The sequence below is a fragment of the Miniopterus natalensis genome, chromosome 3 (genome assembly GCF_054644295.1).
Source record: "Miniopterus natalensis isolate mMinNat1 chromosome 3, mMinNat1.hap1, whole genome shotgun sequence".
Classification (NCBI taxonomy): domain Eukaryota; kingdom Metazoa; phylum Chordata; class Mammalia; order Chiroptera; family Miniopteridae; genus Miniopterus; species Miniopterus natalensis.
This window is the reverse complement of record NC_142083.1, coordinates 14333004-14356382: the sequence shown is the minus strand read 5'-3', so window position 1 is coordinate 14356382 and position 23379 is coordinate 14333004. Positions and strand designations below refer to the sequence as shown.

General features: G+C 35.6%; 1 protein-coding gene across 1 annotated transcript in view; it reads right to left on the bottom strand.

The window, feature by feature from the left end:
* Positions 1–3346: 3346 nt before the first annotated feature.
* Positions 3347–23379, bottom strand: part of CDH9 (cadherin 9) — an 89487-nt gene continuing 69454 nt past the window's right edge. The window contains exons 6-12 of the mRNA XM_087815333.1: positions 21172–21359; positions 19932–20185; positions 11117–11253; positions 10523–10644; positions 8616–8733; positions 8260–8511; positions 3347–3943 (exon numbers count right to left, since the gene is read on the bottom strand). Of these exons, the coding sequence (XP_087671459.1) occupies positions 3459–3943; positions 8260–8511; positions 8616–8733; positions 10523–10644; positions 11117–11253; positions 19932–20185; positions 21172–21359 (1556 nt within the window). The 3' untranslated portion in view covers positions 3347–3458. The remainder of the gene's footprint in view (positions 3944–8259; positions 8512–8615; positions 8734–10522; positions 10645–11116; positions 11254–19931; positions 20186–21171; positions 21360–23379) is intronic.

Here is a 23379-nt window from a genome sequence, read left to right as displayed (position 1 = left end):
ATGCAGGATGTAAGGTCCTACTCTCCCACTTCCGTCCTCAAATCCCTTGTTTTCTAGTGCTTCCTCTGCCCTAGTCGTGTGCAAGACAATAAGGCAAGCTTCTCTGTTACCTTCCTTCACAGTGTAATTACAAATTTAGCTGTTATTGCTAGTTTTAACAGAAGATTCAAAATAAACACAACTACATCTGATCTGACACACACTCCATATGACTTATTTTTTAAAGGAAAGTAATAACATACAAAAGTCTGTGGGAATTTCCCCAATCACAATTCATTTGTCATCTAAGGAAAACTAAGCATCAGAAATCTCATCCGTATTGGTGCATTTTAGTTTTTACCGTTAGTGACTATTTTTTGCACATTTTTCTACCATTTTGCCATGTTGATATCTATTGCCATGTAAAATATCTTTTGCCTCATTGTATTCTTTTCTATAAAGAAAATTATTATATGTGTTGATATTTGATAGCAAGCATTTGAATACTGAAAATCCCTGTTCCTCCCTCCAGTCTCTCCTTGACGTTCATGCCATTAAAGAATGGTAGGGAAGCACTCTCTTCATATTTGGCTCACTATAAGTGCACAGTAAATCTTTCTTGTGTCACCCTAATGAGCCACCTATTTTATACTATAACAGAGTATAAATTTTTAATATTTTATTTTAATATATTGCAGCTTTAAGTTAGCTTTTGCTTTCTGTTATTAGATATTATGGCTTCAGATTCAGGTACGGTCCCTTTCTAGAACTTGTGTACTTTCAGACCCTTTCATCTACAAGAAAAATATTTTGTATCTTTGGATTTTGTCAAAACCTAAACTCTTACTGGACATTTTATTTTATTTTTAAGCAAATTGTATATGACTGTTTTTTCTGAGGCAAATATGATTGAACAGTTCCTGGCTCAATGCTACTGCCATGTTTTCAGTCTCCTAAAATAATCCTAATACAGGAGAGGATCCTGGTTGACAACAGAGCCTACTGAGTCGCGTTGCCCAGATTCAAAACTTTGCTTCATCTCTTAGTAACTTGTGACCTTGAATAGAGGACAAAGATAATAACTAAATAAACGACTTTGGAGACTTAAGTGAATAATCCTTATAAAATGATGAGTAACATTTGGGACATATATACACATTCAGTGTGTGAATGTAAAGCTGTCCTCCTGCAGTTACCAACATCCTTACTCTCAGTAGCTAAATGCACATCATGCTATAATTAAAACCCCAAGAATGTTCCAACTAAAAAATTTAATATATGAATGAAATTAAACTTTGAGCAAGTTCATGATTAAGAGACTCATTAGGAAATATATCTGAAGTACTGTGAAGATGGAAATAAAAAAGCAATAAAACTATTTATTTTAAAATGTTTATAAAGTCTCTATGTATGTTATCAAGATTATTCTTAACCTTACCAAGTTACCAGTTTTAGTTATTAAAAAGTTAACTACAGTTTTGTTTTATGATTACTTGTTCAAGTTGATCGACCCCCTCAGACTTTCCAAGAGTTTCATTTGGCTATGAAGTCTGGTGATGCCATGTAAACACACCAACCAATGGGATAGGAAAAGCTGTATTATTTACATAAGTAAGATTTCTGGAGAGGGCAGGCTGGATGTCTCAAGCTAGAGAGAGGAAGGAAAGGAGACTTGACCTGGGTTTTTATTGTGGTTTGGGCATTGGGCCTAGTAAAAGTTTGCTCCTGTGGGCAGGACTTACGAGGTTTGGGTTTCCTGTCTGTATCCAAGAAAGGAACACACAGGCTTTCTTATCAGCTTGTCTAGATGTGGGGCTCAAAGAGAAGAGGGAGGAGAGAGGCTTTAAAACTATCAGTAGTCAAATATTTGATTTTTACTAGATATAGCAATTCTCATTCATTATTTTATTTTATTTTATTTATTTTATTTTAATTTTTTTATTTTTATTTTTTTTAAACATATCTTTATTGATTCCAGAGAGGAAAGGAGATGGAGAGAGGGAGACAGAAACATCAATGATGAGAGAGTCATTGATCAAGCCCACAGCCTGGGCATGTGCCCTGACCAGGGATTGAACCCTGATCGCCTGGATCCTAGGTGGACGCTCAACCGCTGAGCCACGCCTGGCCAGGCTCATTCATTTATTTTAAATTTTTATTTATTGATTGATTTTAGAGAGAGACAGAGAAAAACATTGATTTGTTCCACTTACCTGTGCACTCATTGATTGCTTCTTGTAGGGGGCCCTGACCAGGGACTGAGCCCAGCACCTCTGTCCGATGGTGAAGAAAAAAATTGGAACTCTTTTTTCTCATTCAGAAAACTTCTGTTGGTGGGGAAAGAATACTTTAGATATTTTTTTTCACCTACATAACATTTCTGACAGATTTACTCTCAAAATTCACTGGTTGATCCTATAGTAAAGAATTGTGCGGAAAAAAAAAGTTAATCATTAACAATTATATTTATACTTTCTATTCCAAATATGTCTCATATGCTATTGATGGGTAGATACCAGTGACTCAGTAAGCACTTGTCCATTCTTAAGTGGTTGAAGCAGAAAACCACAATTTATACTAAAGCTCTTCTACAGTTCCAGTACGTTCTAGTTCCAAAGCGCATGCAGTAACATAGCTGCTTTTCCCGTCAGTCAGGTTTTAGCTCTAAATCTGTAACACATTTCTGTTGCAAGTAATATCAGAACTGCTTCCAAGAATTAAATAAAACGACATTTATTTTTATAAATACTGGTTTATTTCATAAAAATACAAAAATATAAATATACATTTATAAAAATATGAATAAATTAACACCAAGACATTCTTCAACTAAATAAGTATGGCAGTAATAGTCATTCCTATTTCCTTAGGGATATATTTCCTCCGCTTTAACTTACAAAGCAGTCGCACAAGGTTTCGTTGAATAGTAAAGGTGACCGTGTCAGTCAGCTAAGAAAACATTTATAAAGTTGTATCTAAGGAAAGGCACAGGAAGCCTTTACGCGTGTTCTACGGGTTACTGGTGGGATACACTTTCCTTCAGAGACTCAGGCAGAGAGGGTGGACAGGGCATTAAGACTTGATAAGGAAATCTGTGTCCTTCGTGTGCACTCACAGAAACTGCGCGATTAAGCAAACCCCTCACGAAGACAACACCGACGCACTGCTTGTCGTTTTGATTTTTGTTTTTAAAAAAGCTTCCTCCAAGGGAGAGAATACAGGCCACCCAGGGTAGTAAGAAAGCGCGCTCGCAAGGACACCCGCGGTCACCGCTGTCTAGTCAAGGTCACCGGCTGTGTAGTCAAGGTCACCGCTGTGTAGTCAAGGTCACCGGCTGTGTAGTCAAGGTCACCGCCTGTGTAGTCAAGGTCACCGGCTGTCTAGTCAAGGTCACCGGCTGTCTAGTCAAGGTCACCGCTGTCTAGTCAAGGTCACCGCTGTCCAGTCGGGTCGCCGCTGTCTCGTCCGGTCGCCGCTGTCTAGTCGCGGTCGCTGTCCTGGCCCCCGAACAGGTCGGCCAGCGTCTGGAAGCGCGGCCCCCAGTCGCCCAGGAAGCCGTAGTCCTGGCCGCCGTCGGGCGCCAGCGACTCGAGCGAGCTGAGCGAGCCGGCGGCCGACGCGCCGCCCTCGTAGGCGTAGGTGGCCAGCGAGTCGTAGGGCGGCGCGCTCGGGTCCGCGTCGCTCTCGCGCAGCCGCCGGCGCAGGAAGTCGTGCAGGTCGGCGCTGTCCCAGGGCCCCGCGCGGCGCGGCCGCGAGGCGGGGTCGGGCGCCACGTCCCTGCGCGCGCCGCCGTCCTCGCGCGCGTCGGGGTGCCGCAGCGCGCCCATGTCGAAGGCCTGCGTGTCCTCTTCCCCGCCGCCCTCGTCGTTGTAGGTCACGATGTTGTCGCGGACGTCGTCCTTGCAGATGATCAGGGCTTCCTTTTTCCTGTGTCGCTTCACGGCGGCGAACAGCACGACTAAAACTAGTTGGAGAGAGAGGGGTGGTGAGCCCCGGGCGCAGGTGCCCCGCGCGCCTCCGCCTCCCGGGCCCGCGCAGCGGGAGGGGCAGGCCCCGCGGGAGCAGCCGCCCGAGCTCGGGGACGCCCCCTGCGCTCGCCCTGCTGGGCGCCCAGGCCCTGGAAACGCTTTATTCAGGCCCAGCTCGTGCATTTAGCCAGCTGCGGCGTGTGGTATCACTCCTCCCAAATGAGCATGGCTTCAAAAATACTGAAATTTTATTTTATTAAAAAGCTCCTTATTGATTTCAGAGAGAGGAAGGGAGAGGGAGAGAGAGAAACATCCATGATGAGAGCCATCCATGGCCCGCCTCCGGCACGCCCCCGACTGGGGATCCAGCCCGCAGCCCGGGCCTGTGCCCTGACCGGGCATCGAACCCCGGTCGCCCTGGTGCTCAGCCGCTGAGCCGCGCCCGCCGGGCTGAAAATACTGAAATTTTAAAGCTACAGTAATCATTATGCCAAGAGAAATTTAGCATCAGTTGGTTATTTTTCTCAATGACTCAAGGGAATATACGTAAAGTATTACTCATATATATGCGTATATATGTATTTGTGCATTCTATACATCTGTTGTGTCTATATAATGCATATGTATATGTATGCGTATATATATACATATGTATATATATGTATATATATGTAAGTATATATACAACATATAATATATAACTAATAACAAATAGGTATAACAGGTACATAAATATGTATGTGCTACTGATCTCTGCCCTTTCCATAGCTCATATCTGCTTACTTACGTTTCTTTATTGCTCTGGTTTTGAAAGCCTGCTGAAGATCTGAAATGTAAGTCATTATTGTATTTTGCATTCAAGCTTTTTGGCTAAAATGTTAATTGTACTCCCTGTATTTTCTGTGTTGTTTTTATTATTTACCTCTATCCTTACTTATATATTTACCTATATATGTCTATAGTATCAAGTTAACTGTAAACTTCCCCACATATGATATACTTACTTTCTTATTTTTCATTATATTACTGGAATTTCAGGAACGCATATATTTGACAATGAACATGCATAAAACAAATACATTATGCAATTAAACATACATTGAAACAAAAAGAAAACATGATGTTTCCAAATATAAATTTCCATTGAAAATGGACCCCATCCCTGATTTTATACATAAGAAAAGTGAAGCCCGGTCGGGCATGGCTCAGGGTTGAGCGTCGGCCTAGGATCCAGGCGATCGGGGTTTGATTCCCGGTCAGGGCACATGCCCGGGTTGTGGGCTCGATCCCCAGTTGGGTGCGTGCAGGAGGCAGCCCATCGATGACTCTGTCATCATGGATGTTTCTCTCTTTCTCTCTCCCTCTCCTTTCCTCTCTCTGAAATCAATAAAGATAAATTAAAAAAAAAAAAGGTGAATAATTAAAGGAAATTTTCCCAAAGCACACTTACACATTGCCTGAAAGAAATAACAAATAGGTTTCCCTTACTTCAGGGCAGTTAAACGTTTTGTTAATACCACTCATATTTCACTGAAAAACAAGAAAATGTTGGCTCAAAAATCTATTGTTTCTTTTCTCAATCTTTGTTTCAAGGTTATACAAAATGAATTCATTTACATCGAGACTGTTCTTCACGCTGGCCCTTGAGGCCTTTATAATCCACTAAAAGCCTATCCAATGCTGCTGTCATATCGGCCACCACACGTTCCTCAGCTCTTGCTGATTGGTAGAAAGAATTTTTTAAAAATCCTTAGAAGCATCTTTAGTTAAGCTCCACAGAATGGGCTTTGAGTGCTGAGCTATATCCAGAATCATCTTGGAGACAATTTTAAAAAACTGTTCAGTAAAGATGAGACATAACTGTACTCTAGTAAAACAAGATAAAAGTAAATTAAATCCAACACTATTTGAAATCCAACAATCTAGTGAAAGCAATAGAAAAAGGGGTTCTTTCTAAATTTAATAATGAGTGTATTCATTTATAAATTTACTGCTCTTTTATAAATAAAACAGCTATATAGTCCAATTATTTTAAATATTTATTAGCTAATATTTTGTTTACTAATTCTCACAAATGATCCTTAGGACTTATTCTTAGTGTTTTCTTCTCTGCCAGGTCAAAATTATCTGCTGCTTTTCCCTAAACTGAGATTATTAATCTGGGTATGTGATAAGGAAGGGAAAAAATGTATCATTATTTTCTCTAAACTACAACTGGAATTTAGTATTTCTTTCTATTTTGAATTTTAGCATAAACTATAGTTACAGTATGTGTGACTATTAAATCAATAGAAATCCCTTATTTTATATTATAGTTATGACATATCTCAAATGATCATTAGACTTGTACCAGAACAAGGCAATATGACAACAGTCAAGCACATTTTGCATTTTTTGGTGTTTTTTGTTCAATTGACAAATACATTTTGTTTTGTTTTATATATTTCATTTCTGTAAATTTAAATTATTATTCAAACTAGGCCTATAAGCTTTACTTGACTGCCAGAGGTGTCCAAGGTACCAAAAAGATTAAAAAGTCCTACTCTAGCTGTTTATCCCGTAGTTAGCCTTGCAACATGGATATAAACTAAGAAACCATTCTTCCAACTGTAATAGAGTATGTCTAAAATATTAATGCCGATGCTATATCACTATCTTGCAAAGAACAGACTCTCTTAACTATAGTACAGTAACTCTGTCCAGCCATCAGGATATAGCCTCAAAATAGCAACAAGACTGCCTTGGAACTTTGATAATGAAACCTCCTGAGGTTTATTATCTGGTTCTAACCAATTTTAATTAAAATAATAGAAAATCACTTCACATTTAGGCATAAGTTGGGAAGGGTGAACAATAAATGTGTGCCTTCTATATTGCTAAGGAATGAAAGGTGGCAGAATTTTCAGAATGAAAGAAGCCTTCTAGGGTTTGAAAATATTATACAGTTTAGTGTGATAATGCTGTAAAATCTAAACTTACTTGGGGGGGTGCTTTTGTTCCCCCATGGATGCATGTATGTTTTTATATATGTTTATGTATAATATTAACATAAGAATAAAAAAATCAAGTTTGAAATACACATAATTTCATGTTCTTATTTAGGAAATTAGAACTATCTGAGCAAATAAAACAATTTGAAAAGCATAAAAGTAGCATTTTGCTAAAAGGGCAAGCCAAAATTTAATCTCAATGGGGGATACAAAAATATTTTACTGAAGAGCTGAACTTTCTAGCAGCAGGTAGAGATGCTGACTGCTGATGGTGATGGTAGTAGTGTGTATGTTCTAACACCCTGAAAAAATGTTTTTCTAAATAGCTGGATCATTTTTAACTGAGAAATAATGGTTTCCCTTCACTTTCATCAATCCCCCACTGAAGTCCTGCAAGGATATCTGGCCAAAGGGATTTCATCCAGATAGCTTGAAAGGATTTGCAATGAAAAGGAGCCAGCACATATGGGCATTGGAACATAAATTTGGCTAGCTATCCTGCCCTAAGCATGAGCATGTTGGATGCATATTTGTTGGAAACAATTTTGTGGTAATGTTTTACAGTGGAACAACTGCTTAATTGAATTAAATCGTTGTCCTGTTAGGGCATGCTCAAATAAAACATTTGCTATTGGAAACATGACCTTATTTAGAAAGCATTGCAGGTATAGATATTCTATAGTGATATTTTAAAAAAATGAACATAAGATTTTAAAATGGTGTATTACACCTACATATAACAAATTTTATGAAAAAAAATATTTATCTTATTGTGACAACTTAAATATGTTTGCTGTCTGATAGGCATAACTTAGTATTTGTTAGTAATATTATTTATAAAGGTAGTCTTTAGTTTTGAGAATAGCTAGAAAGAAGAATTCTGAATCCAAATAATCTGGGTCTTAATGGTAATTAAACACTTTCTAAATGGGTGACTTGTGTAATTTATTTAGCCTTTCTGTAGATAAAAATAAAAGCATTTACCTTACAGAGTTGATGTAAAAATTAAATCAATTATTAAATTAAAGCTCATTAGAATAGTGACTATGTTTAGCACTAAAGAGTACAAATATAAGATAAAAAAATCAGTTCATGTAAAATATCACTAGCTATTTTACCCTTGTTTTTGACCCCTAGAATGCTAGACCTATCCCCACAAACAAAACGATTCTTTTTCTAGTTGAAAGGAGATTTAAAAAAAAATTTATATATATATATATATCCCATCTTTAGCTATAGAGAAGACTGCTCTGCAGCGCAGGGCCACAGGGCAGTGCGGGGGACAGTGCTGAGGGCTGAATGGCATTGGGGCGTCGCTTTACCCAGGAGTATGACCACGCAGAGAAGGCTGGCCACCAGGGCCCCGGTGCTCAGGCCGGCTGAGAGGAGCAAGGCCTGGGCGTTGCAGGACTGCATGTTCCCTTGGCCGTCGCAGGCGCACACGCGGATCGTGAGCGTGCCAGTGCTGCTTTGAACTGGATAATCGTTGTCAAAGATCAAAATTGGTAGTAGATAGGTGCTCATTTTGTAGCGGCTATACCCATCTTTTCGAGTCATGATTCCTGCTGTGTTATCTGGGGGGGGGGGCGGGGGAGGCGAGGGGGAAACAACTCACATCAGTATTTAATAGTGCATCTGAAGGTCTTATCATTTTTTTGTTTTAAAAAGTGCTCTATACCTTTATTATCTACAATGGTGAAGTTTGGGTTGAGGGGAAACTCTGGTACTGGTTCAAAGAAGAACTTGTGTCCTCGGGGAGGATCGTCTTTGTCCATGACACTGACAGTCTGAATCAACTGAAACAAAATACATTAAGTAAAGCACAGCACTATGCAATTCTTGTTGTTATAAGGCATTTTTGTGCTTTAACCTTTAAAAGACAGCATCATACAAACTCCATATATTTTCCAGGATCAACTGTACAAATAATGGTTTCTTTCCTTTTGCCTGTAAAAAAGAACGGTATATGCTTAGGTTTCTGCGTATTTAAATATACCACTGAAATTAAAGAAACAAAAAAATACACCATCTTCAGAAAATTATGCCAAGGTTTTTTATGGTTATATCTAACGTAACTGAATTAATCCAGAATGAAAAATGTCCATCAAGTATTAGTTAAGGGTACCTCTATGAGTCATTGCCTGATTCCTGGCCAGTGGAAAGGAGACTTTAAAGGAAAATTTTACCACTCTAGCACCAATCCTCTTTGAACTTTTTTAGAAGGCGCCAGTCTTTTTTTTTGTTAATTGGTTACCAATCTGTTGTCTCCACTAGATAATGGTTGTCTCAAAGGCAGAGAACAGATGAATTTTTTAAAATGTAAGTGCTTAGCATAACCACCTCCTATAGATTAAAATCACTATTAATATAGTTTTGGAAAATGAGAAATAGGTCCTATAGTATCAGCAATCAAAAGATTGTACAACTACGGGGCCCCATAACTACAGTCATATTGTATATTTTATTCAAATTATTTGCCTTTTTCAGTGGTATTTGCAAAGTTTAGAAAAATACACAAATAATGCTTCTAAAGTTTTGTAAAATCAGTGTCAAAGCGGAGAAATTACAAAACCTCTTAGCTAGGCTCACTGTAAGTCAGAGGTGTGCTCTAGTGCGATGATTGGAGCAGCAAATGACAAATTGGGTGCAAAAATTCCACTGAGCACTTTATTATGGAAAAAACACTAAGTTACACATCACAATGCCTGTTTTTCTAGTCTGGGGCATGCCATCTGTGAGATTTGAAATCACAGCCACTTAATTGCTCTTACTTTTAAATGTCTCTTCTACAGAAACAGTTGCACCACTTCCAGGTAACAGAGTCCAACATTCTTTTATGAACAGTTATTAGAATTTCACAGTAGTTTTTTGGTTGTGCACCTTCTATAGGCTCACTAATCTGCAGGCTCACTAGTCAAGAGGTTTCCTCTGTACTTTGATATTAACCATAATTTCATTCATTTTGACAGAGTGACATGTAACCTTAGGTGTTTTTAATAACTGTGCTTCTGAAAGTGCACAATTATTAATACAAACTGAATCCCCTGTTTCTCCTTAGAAGCATGACATAGAAAATAATGTACATAGTATTCTTATTCAATATTCTGTTCCAGAGTAGCAAAAACATATATATATATATATAGTATTTTAAATCATAAACAACATTGGTCCTTTGGTTACATGACTATGAGTTCTTGAAATGATTAGATGGATCATTGTTTAAGCATATTTTAAGAGAGAATACATATTAGTAGCTTAAAATATATTATGTTTTCTTTTTATTCTTGTTAATTTTTTCAAGAAAATTATTTTACATCAACTATATGGACATGATATAGATATTTTAATAGTATATATATTAAAATAATCAGTTAATATTATATTTTATCATTATAAAACATCAATTTGTAATATATCAATAACTCACATGAATAAAAAAAAGAAAGGCATACTAATAGACAAGTAAAGAATATCTATAGGCTATTATCAGTTGACTTGTATCCCTCCAAAATATATATTCAAGCCCTAATCCCCAGTACCTGTGAAGAGGAAATGTTATTTCTAGTTTATAATAATTTTATTTACCTGCCCAGGTTTTGCATTTTCACAAACAAATGTTTCATAGTACATGGCAAATTCCGGAGCATGGTCATTTATATCTAGAATTCTGATGAAGACAGGAATTTCACTACTTTGTTTTGAGTTATCTGCAACAAGAACATGTAGGAGATTTCAGTCGCACTTACAGAGAAGCAGTGATACCACTCTCCCCATTTGTAACTTAGCAACAGATCATTTCTGTGGAATTCACTACTTGATTGGATTGCTGATGGATATCTCAGCTTTCTTACATGGTCCAGATGGGAAGCATGACCAAAAGAGGAGAATATGATAGATAATAAAATATTATTTTGTAAGAGATAATTCTTTAGACTGCTTATTTTATGAGGTTAAATTACATTTCTACCTTATGGCACGGTATAAAGAAAATCAAGTTTAAAATAGATGAATATTTGGTAATCATTAAAATAATGAAAAAACCCAGGCACTCTAAATCATTTTTCTCAGATCTTTCTAATGATAAAATCATCCCACTCAAGAAAAAGAGTCTACTTAATGCCATTATTTTATCACTTTGGTGAAAAATAATGTGTTCAGATGGATGTATTTTCAACTTACTTATTTCTGTGGCTATAATGGTGATGTTGTGCCATGGAGATGATTCCCGGTCAAGGGGCTTTAAAGTGAAAATAGAGCCATTTTCTGCATGGATACTGAAAATCCGATCCATATCAGTGTGCCGATCAACAGAGTATCTAAAAGAAAAGAGGCTCATAAACCCAAGCGTTGTTTTAAGATTAGTTCACTTACTATTTCTTAAGCTTAGAGGCATACAAAACAAGGTTCTGATCAAGACATGGCCAGTAAAATGGTGAGAACTTTTTTGATTTTTTATTGAGTGTAATTGTCATTTTAGACAATCTGATATTTTTGGCTATTTCCATTATTACAGTTCCATGATTACACATACTTCAGTCATAATTTATACTCATGAGCCCTTGTGGCAGCCTTTGGTAAGTTTTTAATTGTCACTTGGTTTAATTATCCTATCATAGACCCATGCAGTGCTTGAGACATACTAAGCAGTTACATTAAACTTGAGAGAGTCAATTGCATTGGGTAAATAGAAATTGTTTAAAAAACATGTAAGGACACGTGTCCACAGAGTCCTTATGAGCGTAAGTGAACATGGAGTGGCTGTTCATTGCTTTTGAAAGACTATTCAAAGAACACAGCTGAATCCAACCTATTCCAAATAAAAATGAAGAGGCATTTTCACAGAGTTCCATGAATATTTCTCATTAGGTCTTGATATGGAAGATGTCACCATAAACTTTGTATCATTCTATGGTTGGCAAAATAATGCCACTTCCTAAAGTATGTCCATCTCCATATCCCTGGAACCTGTGATTATGTTACTTTACATGGTAAAAGTTACTTTGCAGATGTGACTAAGGTAAAAAAAAATGGAGATGGAGATTAACCTTGATTATCTAGATGGGCCTAAAGTAATCATATGTACCCTTAAAAATAAAAGAAAGCGGAAAAGTAAAATACTAGCTTCTACATGAATCACATTGGGAAAAATTGTTAAAAACAAATTTTGATTCAGTAGGTCTAGTGTGGGAGCTGGGATTCTGCATTTCTAACAAACTCTTGGATGAATCCCATGTGGCAAATTCATGGACAAGGTTTGAATAGCAAGGTGATAGACCATGGGGTAAACTGGTAAAAATAAGAAACAGTTACAGGCAACTAATAGACTAATCAGCATCTGGTGTCATCTTCATTTTTCTAGGAATCTATTAAAAACACTTAACAAATGAATTCCTTTTTAATCTGGTGATTTAGGAGATAATGGTTCCCATATAAATCTGCAATATATTTACTATCAGGCACTGACTTTGACAAACATAAGTAATATATATTTAGGTTTCTAAATATTGTGAAATACTGGCAATTTTTAAACATTGGATGAAAGTACATTTATCTAAATGATATAATTTTTTGGAGAGTTGAGTTGTTTTAATAAAGAGCATGTGACTTAGTCAATTAGTATATGAATTATGTGGAATTTAAGGCACATGTCAGTAAACTCAGATTTCAAAAATGATTTAAACTATTTAACATAGTACATGATGGTGTTTGCCTAATTTATTTTCCACTAAACTTGGTAAATGATTTGTTCAGGCTCACAAATACTGCTTCAAAGTGAGTTTGTGGCATATATATGTGTGTGTATATATATACACACACATATATATACACACATATATATATACTTCTTTTCATCTTAAAAGTGGAATAACTAAAAAGTGAAATAGCTAAAAACTTTAAATAGTTGTTCCCAGGTTTCTTTCTGTACCTTACTCCCAAAATATGGAACTGGCTCAGTCACCCCCTTGCCATCCTTTGGAAGGGTAGTGCAATGAATGATACAGCTGAATGGAAATAGCAGTGTTCCCTCACTTTTTCAATAATCGTGATTGTAATTTTCCTACATAATTATTATAAAAAATATTTGGATTTTTTGAAAAACTTGTATGACATATGGTAACAGCACAAGAAAGGGTAGCTATACTTCTGGAGTGGGAAATCCTAGGTAGGACATAATTAGAAACCTAAATATAATAATAAATATATAAAATACATAATGATATATAAATAATTCCTAAAAGCAAAAGCTCTATTGGTTTTAACCAAGAATTCTTTGTCAGACAAGAATCTGAGATAATTCTTATTCTTAAGATCACTATTAATGTACTAAAATTGAGAATGACAGTCATATTAATTGTTTTAATTTCTGTTGTTTAATAGTGCTAAAATTAAATCAACTATACTGTCTACAATTTAGTTCCTAATGTGGGCTGAAAAAGTCACTGAAACATTAAAATAATGACTATTTTTCTTAATTCTGCTTAAGAATAAAAACAATCGAAAATGAAAAAAAAGACAGCAAAGTAAAACAACATAGCCACATCTATGCAATGAATGGGACTCAATTCATAATATTCACCTTCATGTATTTCCCTCCATTATTGGAAAGGCCAATAGTTAATCATTATCTGCTTATGGTAGAATAGATCTCGGATTTCTTCCTACTGTTCACATTGAATATCAAAGAGGAAAATAAAAATCCCTTTGTGCCCACTGCTACTTGCCCTACAGATTTGTACCATAGTTTCTCTGGTTGAAGAATAGCTAACCATCCTAACATTACACAAACCTAGTTTTGACTTACTTGGAGCTTATGTGGAATCAAAATAGATCTGAATTTTGGCTGCTCTACTTTTAGGTTCAAACTTGAAAGACACTGTTTTTAAGTTAAGAATTCATGAAGGACTATCACTTTGATGATTTAGAAATGGCTTACTTTAACATTAACACTGCAAACTTTCAGTTCTATATTCTGAAATTTGCCCCCTTGCAAATAATGTCCTGCAGTTTTTCAAATTCCAGGGATAATTTTATTTACTTAGCAAGCAATATTTTATTTTCAATGCAGAATAGGCCATTCCAGTTTAGCTATTAATAATAAATGTACTGGATTACAACAAATGAGCAGAAAGGGCCCTATAAACATTTAATACAGGACAAAGCTATCTCTGTGTGCCAGCAGATTGCCTATTAAAACAACATTTTATTGATCTCCTTACATGGAATTTGAGCAATAATTTTAAAAAATGACCACTGGCATAATTTTTTGAATGAATACCTTCTGCAGAGACAGGATCCAATCATATAGGCTACAAATAGCAAGTAAAAAAGATCACCAGAGAACTGAGCCTGTGGAAGCTGAAATCTGGGTTAGTTGGATGCTCTTTGTTTTTTGTTCGTTTGTCTCTTTATTTTGTGTTCTGTCTTTCACAAACACACATCAGATGTCTGTAATTATATCTACTACAGAAAAACACACGTAAGTTAAATTTTAGGCACCAGAACAAATTGATATATGAAAAAATATGTCAAAGATAGCATTTCTTTTTTCTTTACTGAATTCCAGGCACACCATTGAATAAATAAGTCAGTATAATTAGGCTATGGCTATGCTCTTTCCTTTCCAGCTACCACTTTTTAGAAATGTGTTTTCTGGCTATGGACTATAAAACCTTCATCCCCCTTCAAAAACACACGTATCTATGTCATGTTTGAACAAATAGTTCAAATCTTTTTTTTCTTTGCAGATATTAGTGACATAATTTCAAATTATTATTATTTTAATCTCTGTAATAAAATCAGCAACTACTAGGGAGACATATAATATATGAAAGCACTTATTCACTTAGTCTGGCTTATGGTGGAATCATGTACATTTTATTGAGGCTTAACTAATTTCTCACCAGCACTTTTGTTTTGGACTTACTCTCAATTTGACCTCAGTAAAAAAAAAAAAAAAGAGCACTTAAAAAATTCATTGAACTTTAAATTTGTTCAGCATTAAATAGGTGTAAAATGAGACAACATGTTTTTTCAGAACCTGTAAAGCTGTAATCAACCCTATAACTTGGGAAATCCATGATTACTAATGAGGTGAAGCAGAGCTGACAGCAGCTGCTAATTGTAACCAGAATCTCATGTTGCAAGTGGCAGATGTATTTCAGAAAATATCTTTGATGAACAGATTTACTGGTGGGTGAAAATTAGTTCCCAAGCTTTCCTTGGAAATATTTCTCCTTGATGCTTATCATAGCCTGTTTCTGCTCTGGGGATCAGCCATCTTTCTAAATGCTATCAGAACAAACAAATGAGTCACATTACAATGTTGCCTCCTTGTTGAATTATTGCTGGGTTTTCACACTATAATTGGATATCTAAAGCATTTATTTCATACATTTCTATGCTAACAGGAAGCAACTTATATGCTATATTTTCAGGATGCCTTTTTACTTTGGCAGGCTTGGCCGTATAATTTTAGGACATAATTTGAGATTAATTTGTTCTCAATATTTTTATTCTGTCATAATTCTTGAGATTTTACAGGTAAAACTGCTGTTCGTTGTTTTTTTAAGACTTGATACCACATAAAAAGCAACTATTTCTCGGATAGCTGTGAACTTAAAAATTTATCAACCACTTTCATATACTGTGAAGCAAGGTTGCAAATTTTACTATCAGTTTTTGGCCCAGAAAATTGACTTCTAAAATTGTATCCTCATGATATCAGATATAGGGCAGGATGTGTGTGTGTGCGTGTGTGTGTCTGTGTGTGTGTGTATGTTTGTGTGTACATGTCTCCAAACAATCTGAACTTTTATCAGGGATGTATCACCTATATGACTGCATGTTATTTTATACAATAGAAGTTTGAGAAATTAATGGCATTAGCAAATATCCACAATGAATAAAAATACACACCTAGATATATATTATAAAAGCTCTACTTAATAAAAATAGAGATACAAATTGAATAAATATACTATGATATCCAAGTATTTGGAATATGTACTATGATATCCAAATATTTGGAGCTGCGCCATGGACGCAGCCCTATAGCGGGGAGCTCATAGCAGGGCTCAGCCAAAAGAGCGGAGGAATCAGGTTGTGGCTGGACTGCCTTCAGCTGGGAGGAGCAAAGAGATTCAGTGGTCATTCCTGCAGGAGTGGGCAGTGCCCGCTGTGGCTGAGCCCAGAGATCTAGACAAGAACACGGCGTGAAAGTGTGGTGGCAGCCGTCGGTGTCGGCATTCCAGACAGAGACGTTGCGCCTGGGCACACCGCAGCTTCCAAGAGCTTGTCTCCCTCTGCCCTTGGTGTCAGATTGCCCCGTACAACATTTGCAAGCCCATAACTGGTACTACAGAGTCACTTTTTCCCCTGAGTAAAGGGTTCATTCTGTGACTGGTCCCAGGGCTGAGGTGCAGGTGGGCCCCAGGAAGGCCTGAGGTCATCATTACTAGGAAAGCAAAACAACACAGAAGGCTGCCAGGTTGGCTCTGCCTACCCCACCCCAACACATTGTGGCGACACTGAGAGCAGCATCTCGCTGCAACGGACAGCACTGGGATGCCACAAAGTTAAAATGCTTGGGATTCAACTCCACCCACTGGAAAGTAATAGAAAGACCTCTTCATAGTAATCTGCTAGAGAAGTTCCACTCATATATAGATGCCTTCTCTTCAGGGTATCTACCCAAAAAACTTGAAAGCCTTTATTCACAAAGATATATGTAGCCCTGTGTTCATTGTAGCACTATTCAATGTGGCCAAGACATGGAAACAACCGAAGTGTCCTTTGATAGGTGGTTGCATAAAGAAGATGTTATATATATATATATGCACACACACATACATACATACATACATACATACATACATTCACACACACATTGGAATACTGCTAAGCCATAAGAAAAGATGAAATAATAATACTGTTATTTGTGACAACATGGATGGACCTTAGAATAGTATGCTAAGCAAAATAAGTCAGTTGGAAAAAGCTAAGAACCATATGTGAGATATAAAACTGAAACTCATAGACATGGACAAACAACATGGTTATTTCCAAAGGGAAGGGGGTGGGGGATAGTAAAGTGTAAAGGGGGCCAAATATATGGTAACAGAAGATGATTTGATTTTGGTTGTTGGGTGCATAATGCAATAGGCAGATCATGTATCAGAGAAATATACACTTGAAACCTATATGATCTTATTAACCAATGTCACCCCAATAAATTTAATAAAAATAATGTTTTTTCTTTTGTACAATTTTGTCCTTGAGGACTCTGCTTTATACCACTAAATTTGGTCTAATTAGTCAATGGATGAGGAACATTATATCAATTACATTTAATTAATAATCAGAACAGTAAGAAAGCATAGTAAAGAATTGGCTATGCATTCAGATCAACAATAGGTGAATCCTCTGTCTGCTAATTATTTTTACTATATCCTTTGGAAAGTTCCTTAAACTCTTTGCAACTCAGTTTATTCTTCTATAAAATGTGGGTGATAATGGTACTTACCTTATAAATTTGTGGTAAAGCTTAAATGAACTGTAAATATAAAGCACTTTAGACAGTTCTAGTTCACAGTAAATGCTCAACAAAATAACAATTATTTTATGGAGGAAAAGACAGGCAAAATGTTTGACAGTTTTATGCAATTAATTTGTTGCCAAATTTGAGTAATAGAACATATATTTTGTTGCTTATTACTTTACTTTATAATAAATGAAAATATTGTGTAAATGATTGTTAAACTGGTACAGCTTGATGAAACTCTTGATGCTCTCTGAATAAATAAGTACCCTTGGCAACATGGAAAAGTCAGGGTGCCCCTCTCAAGTTAACCAACATTCATTGAACTCCTAATATACAAGATATCATACTAAATGAATAAGAAAAGCATACACAGATTATTAAGATTTGGTCTCATTCATACTGAGGATTGCTCAGTAGTTTGTCAACAAATGGTTCTTCATCTGAAAGAATTAATATGCTGCCACTGTGTAGAACTCTCTAACAGTGGGTGATATTAATAAACAAAAGTTACAATCAATTACTTCTTAAAAACATTAATGTGAAAGTTTAACAGAAGCCTTTGGTGCCACAAACTTGGAAGAAATAGTCACAGTCAACATTGACTACTGTTTTTTTTGAGGATGGAGGGATCTGGCAAAAACTATCAAAGACAGATACTTATTGAGCATTCATAGTTAGTTACTGGTATGAACAGTCCCTTATTCTTTTTTAGTGTAAGTGGTGATTCATATCCATTGCAATATCGCAAAAACATGAAACTACTTTAAGCTATTGTTAATTTTAAAATATGACATGTAAGAGATGCCAAACCAATCAGCCACATATAATTTTAATAAAATAAAAATAAACATTATTTTGGATATAAACATGCTAGTGCACATACACAGGACCACTGGAGAAGCTAGATTACTCATTCATTTCATTTTAGGAGTTTTGTTTTATGCAATATAGGGATTTTAAATACATTTTATGCATTCAGATAAAAATTGTCAGAGTAAACTTCTATGCATTAATATTATAGTTCATGTTTATAAATAATATTGAACAATATGCATAATACATAACTTAAACACAAATGTTTATTACAATAAAAATCTAAGTAAATTTTATTCAAATTAGCCTAAAATTAGCCAAATATTTCAAGGTAATATAAACTCTGAGTATTAACTATAAAATCTGAGCATTAACTACAGATTAAAATTATGGACTTATAATATATTAATCAACAAATTAAAAATTCATTAAGATATATTTAGTGCAATAAGTGCTGCTTTATAAATTAACACTATCAAATAGTCATTACCTCTTTTAAAAAATTAATAATTATATGTTTAGTATTGTGCTTATTAATTTTCTATGTGATAGTATGACATAAATTCTAGGGAATTTGGGATTTTCCAATAATAATTTACCCATTTATTTTCTTTAATTAAAAATTTAATTTGCCCTGGTCAAAGGCACATAGTTGGGTTGCATTTGATCCCCAGCCCTGGTTGGGGCACAAGCAGGAAGCAACCGATCGATCTCTCTCCCCCACTTCCCTCCCTTCCACTCTCTCTAAAAACCAATGGAAAAAATATTCTCAGATGAGGGTTAATCAAAAAAATAAATAAATTTTAACATAGCACAATTTTATTCATTTTACTAGCCACACATCAGCACATAATGCATTATTTTTCTGTCTTTTCCACACTCTGTCTTCAACATATCTACGCATCTTCATTCACCCATCCTATATATCCATTTATTATTTGCATTCTCATTAAGCACTATGTATAAATTTAAGTTTCTGGCATATTGAAAGCTTTGAAATGGTTAATACAATATTCAAACTTTGTGAAAGTATCACACTATATTATACATTATACACATTTTAACACTTTTACTATTCTCAAATATTATTACTATCATTACTAATTCTGTTATTAGCATATAATTGACATTGTTTTTCCAAAATTTTAATATATGCTATTCCTGGTGACTGTTTCAAAAGAAGATATTTCAACATTTTCAAGGCATCTCTTACTATTTCTAGAGGAACACATTTTTTTTCTAATTTATTTGCTTAGGTTATTTATTATTTGAACTACCATTTACCAAAGTGGGACAATAAGATATAATCACAACACCTAAGGAATTAAAAATCACAGACTGAAGACTGACAGCCCGATTTTCAAACCCAGCTTGGCCACTAATTATTTGGCAAGCGATTTAAATGCTCAGTGCCTTAGTCTAACCGTCTTCAGAAAGGTATGATAATAGGATCTACCTTATAAAGTGATGAGTCAAATTAAATAATATATGCAGAGCACTTAGAAGACAGCCCACTTAAGAGTTTGTGCTATGGAAGTGTCTGTACCTGATCATACATTGTACAATGTTATTTTTTCACATAGCTTATAAATGATGAGAATATTATTTTTCTGCAAACTTGAATTTTCTCACAATACTTACTGTATGAAGTTGTTTGTGGCATCTGGGTCATAGGCTGTGACTTGCCCAATGATGCTGCCTTCCTTCACATCTTCATCTACCTCTATCAAGTAGGAAACCTGACTGAACACAGGAGGCTCATCAATGTCTCCCACAGATATTTTGACCACAGCTGTGTCTTTGAAAGGTCCCAGGTGTAGGAATCGTGGATCTGGGTGCGTGTTACTTGCATCCACTCTTAAAGTGTACAGCATTTTGTTTTCAAAATCTAAATTCTGAGGTTAAATAAAATAAGAAAAGTTAAGATGATATAGCAGGCGCAACAATGAAAGACAACTTCAATATTATATTTAATAACCAGCTCTCTTAATGGTACCAGTAATTCTGGCTAAATAATTTTCCCAATTATTACTTCATAGGTATATCAAATGAATTAGTAAATACTGTTATGCCTTACACTTATTTACAGGAGGTAATCATATTATAGCATACACATTAGTAGTGTTTCCCAGTTAGTAATACATTTCACATTTTGGTGGTCACAGGTTTATTATCTAATGGATACATAGGTTATTTATTTTTATTACTATTATTATTGCAAAAGTTATACAAAGTTAAAATTAGAGGAAAAAATAAAATAGAGATTTATACTATTCACAAAAGTTGCATCCTTAGGTCCTACATTTCTAAAACTGGTATTATAAAAAGAAAAGAAAAATCATTCATCTGAGCACTGAGGAAAGCAAGAGGTGAATGAAAGCAAGCAATCAAGGCAATAGAAAGTAATCAATATTTAGCTGGATTCTTCTTTGTAAGCTTCATAATGTTATCCCACACTGCATTAAACCTCAAGAAATCCAACAAAAACAACCACATAGCATCTTCAGGCCTCATCACCTTGAATAAAACATCACATTTCACAATTTATGCTAAAAAGTGCATCAAATAAAATGATGGCTGCATGCCTATTTTTTCTGCCATGGAGAAACATGATGTAGTCCTTCGGAGGTTGTCTAATCCTGGTTTGATTGTTGCCTTCTATAAGCCCGAGCAGTAAAGGTTTTACATCGCTTTGTAAGTGTCAGTGATGAAGGTGCTTAAAACTTACTTGAAGTGAAATCACAACTGTCCCCACTCACCCGGGAGATAGACAGCCTGTAAAGGGTGGGCAAAATAAACCCTAGGCTTTCCTTCCCTTAGCTGAAAAGCAAAACTCAACCAGAAAGTGCTCAATAAGAAAATGAAGACGGCGAGAAGAAACCTGTTTGACAGTTATAATCCCCTCCTGCGTGTCCTGGTCAGTGATGACTTCGAACATGCCAGCCCCGTCCCCGTCAGCGATGCTGTACTCCATCTCCGCGTTTTCCCCCACGTCAGGGTCACTGGCTTTTATTCTTCCAAGGTGGGTTCCCAGGGGTACGGACTCAGGGGGATTAAATTGATACGTACCTGGAAATTAAATCAGAGCTCTTGACATTTCATCTTTAGATAGCAAAAAGCCTTCATTTCCTTTGCCTTTTTCACTTAAATAAATTAATTTTAAATCGGAAGAGTTTTTCATCATATTGAATTGTAAGCTGTCAAAAATTATAGATTTATTAAGTTGAAAAAATAATTTATAAAGGCAGAACACTTTCATTTTGTAATTGAGAAATATAAGTTCCAGAAAGATTAAGTGAATGTCTCAAGGTTATTCAGATAATTGATGGCAGGCATAATATTAGAATCCAGAACTTTGACTTAGGGCAAGAACCAAATAAATCTTTTAAATAATTTAATATACATAAAAATGTGTAATGACGATGTTGAAAGCTCTAGATAAGCAGTACATACTTGGTTTCTTGCCCTCTTAAGCATTTATTTTTATATTCTAAATCAGGGATAGAAAAATAAATTTATATACAGCAGATTTTTAAAGTATTAATGCCTTTAAGTGGGATATGAATGTTTCTGTTTCCTGAAGTTTGAGCCAAACATTATTATTGCATTATGCTATCTCTGAAAGCATTTTGGTTTCTTACTATTTATTCAAAATACAAATAGCAGAAAAAATTGCAAAAATATGTCAATGAAAGTTAGAAATGTTTTTAAACACTCAGTATGTGCTGAACTCTATATAAGGCTAAAGGTCCTCTATGTTAACTTAATTATATCATCAGTTTTCATAGGACTAAGGTAGGTATGCTATCCTTAGGGACAGGATTCAAGGAAATCATCCTGTAATGTTGGGGAAAGCAGATGCAGAACAAAGGCTCTCTGACTTCAAAGTCTGCTCTCTTTCCAGTTTGCTTGGTGGTTAAGAAGAGGGATCTCTAAATATAGCTGCCTGGATTTATATTGCCATCACTGGGCAAGTTAGTTAAATTCTTAACCCTTGATTTCCACATATATAAAATGATAACAATAATGATAGTGATGGACTCATTGGTTTGTTATAAGAATTGCATGAAATTATGTCTTTAATATGCTTAGCTTGGGGCCTAGTTCTTGAATATTTTTACTATTACTACTGTAGTTCCAAAGATTTTGCTAAGTTTTTAATAGAACTAGAAAATGGCCAGCCATTTGAGAATTCATTAAATCATACTCTTTTGATTTATATTTAAAGAAACTCAAAACAAGGTTTAGATTTATCTTAATTAGGCTTATTAGTTATACTCGTAGCAAACTTTATTTTTTAACATTTATCACATATTTAAGTCCACTATCCAAAGCTGAATCATCAAATATTTTAAATTTAATTAGCTTGGAAAAATGCTTTACTGTATTGAAATCAATGTCATAAATTTAAGTTTGAGGTCTTTAATTAAGCATTTTAAGATGGGCACGTTTATATACTGCAGAAGGGAAACATTTTCAGCAGAGTATGGGAATCTGTTTTTGTAGGACCTCATGGCATACAAAATGGTGACAACTGAAAGAGCACTGACTGATTCAACCTTCACAAGCAGGTAGCAGATACCAGCAAACTATAACATATCTCAGATGCCACCACAGCTGAGCTATACCATAACTCTATGGGCCACTAAGAAAAGGAAAGAACCAATTGAACCAATTGAACCAATATGCATTGATTTTAATATAATATCTGATGTCAGAGATTGTTTAAGCAAGCATCAAGTCTGTGTTTTAGAAGCAATTAAAGAAGAAGTTATAATTCTTATGTACAGACAAGAAAACTGAGGCAAGACAAATCATGGACAAGGAATTTGAAGCCAGGCAGTCAGATTTGAGAGTCCATACTCTAACTGGGAAAGGGGTAAGAGAAAGAATGAGTTGATCACAGCGAAGTTTGGGAAAGATAGTGTGGAAAACTTTATAGCCCTTCTAAAGGTAGAAGGGGATAATTAAAGTTGCCAAAAGAACATCATTTTCATGTTTTCTCTTACTACCTACTCACTGATGAAAATGACCATAATGACTTTCAGTTTGTGGGAAATCGTGATATATCGCAGGGACAAGTGGTGTG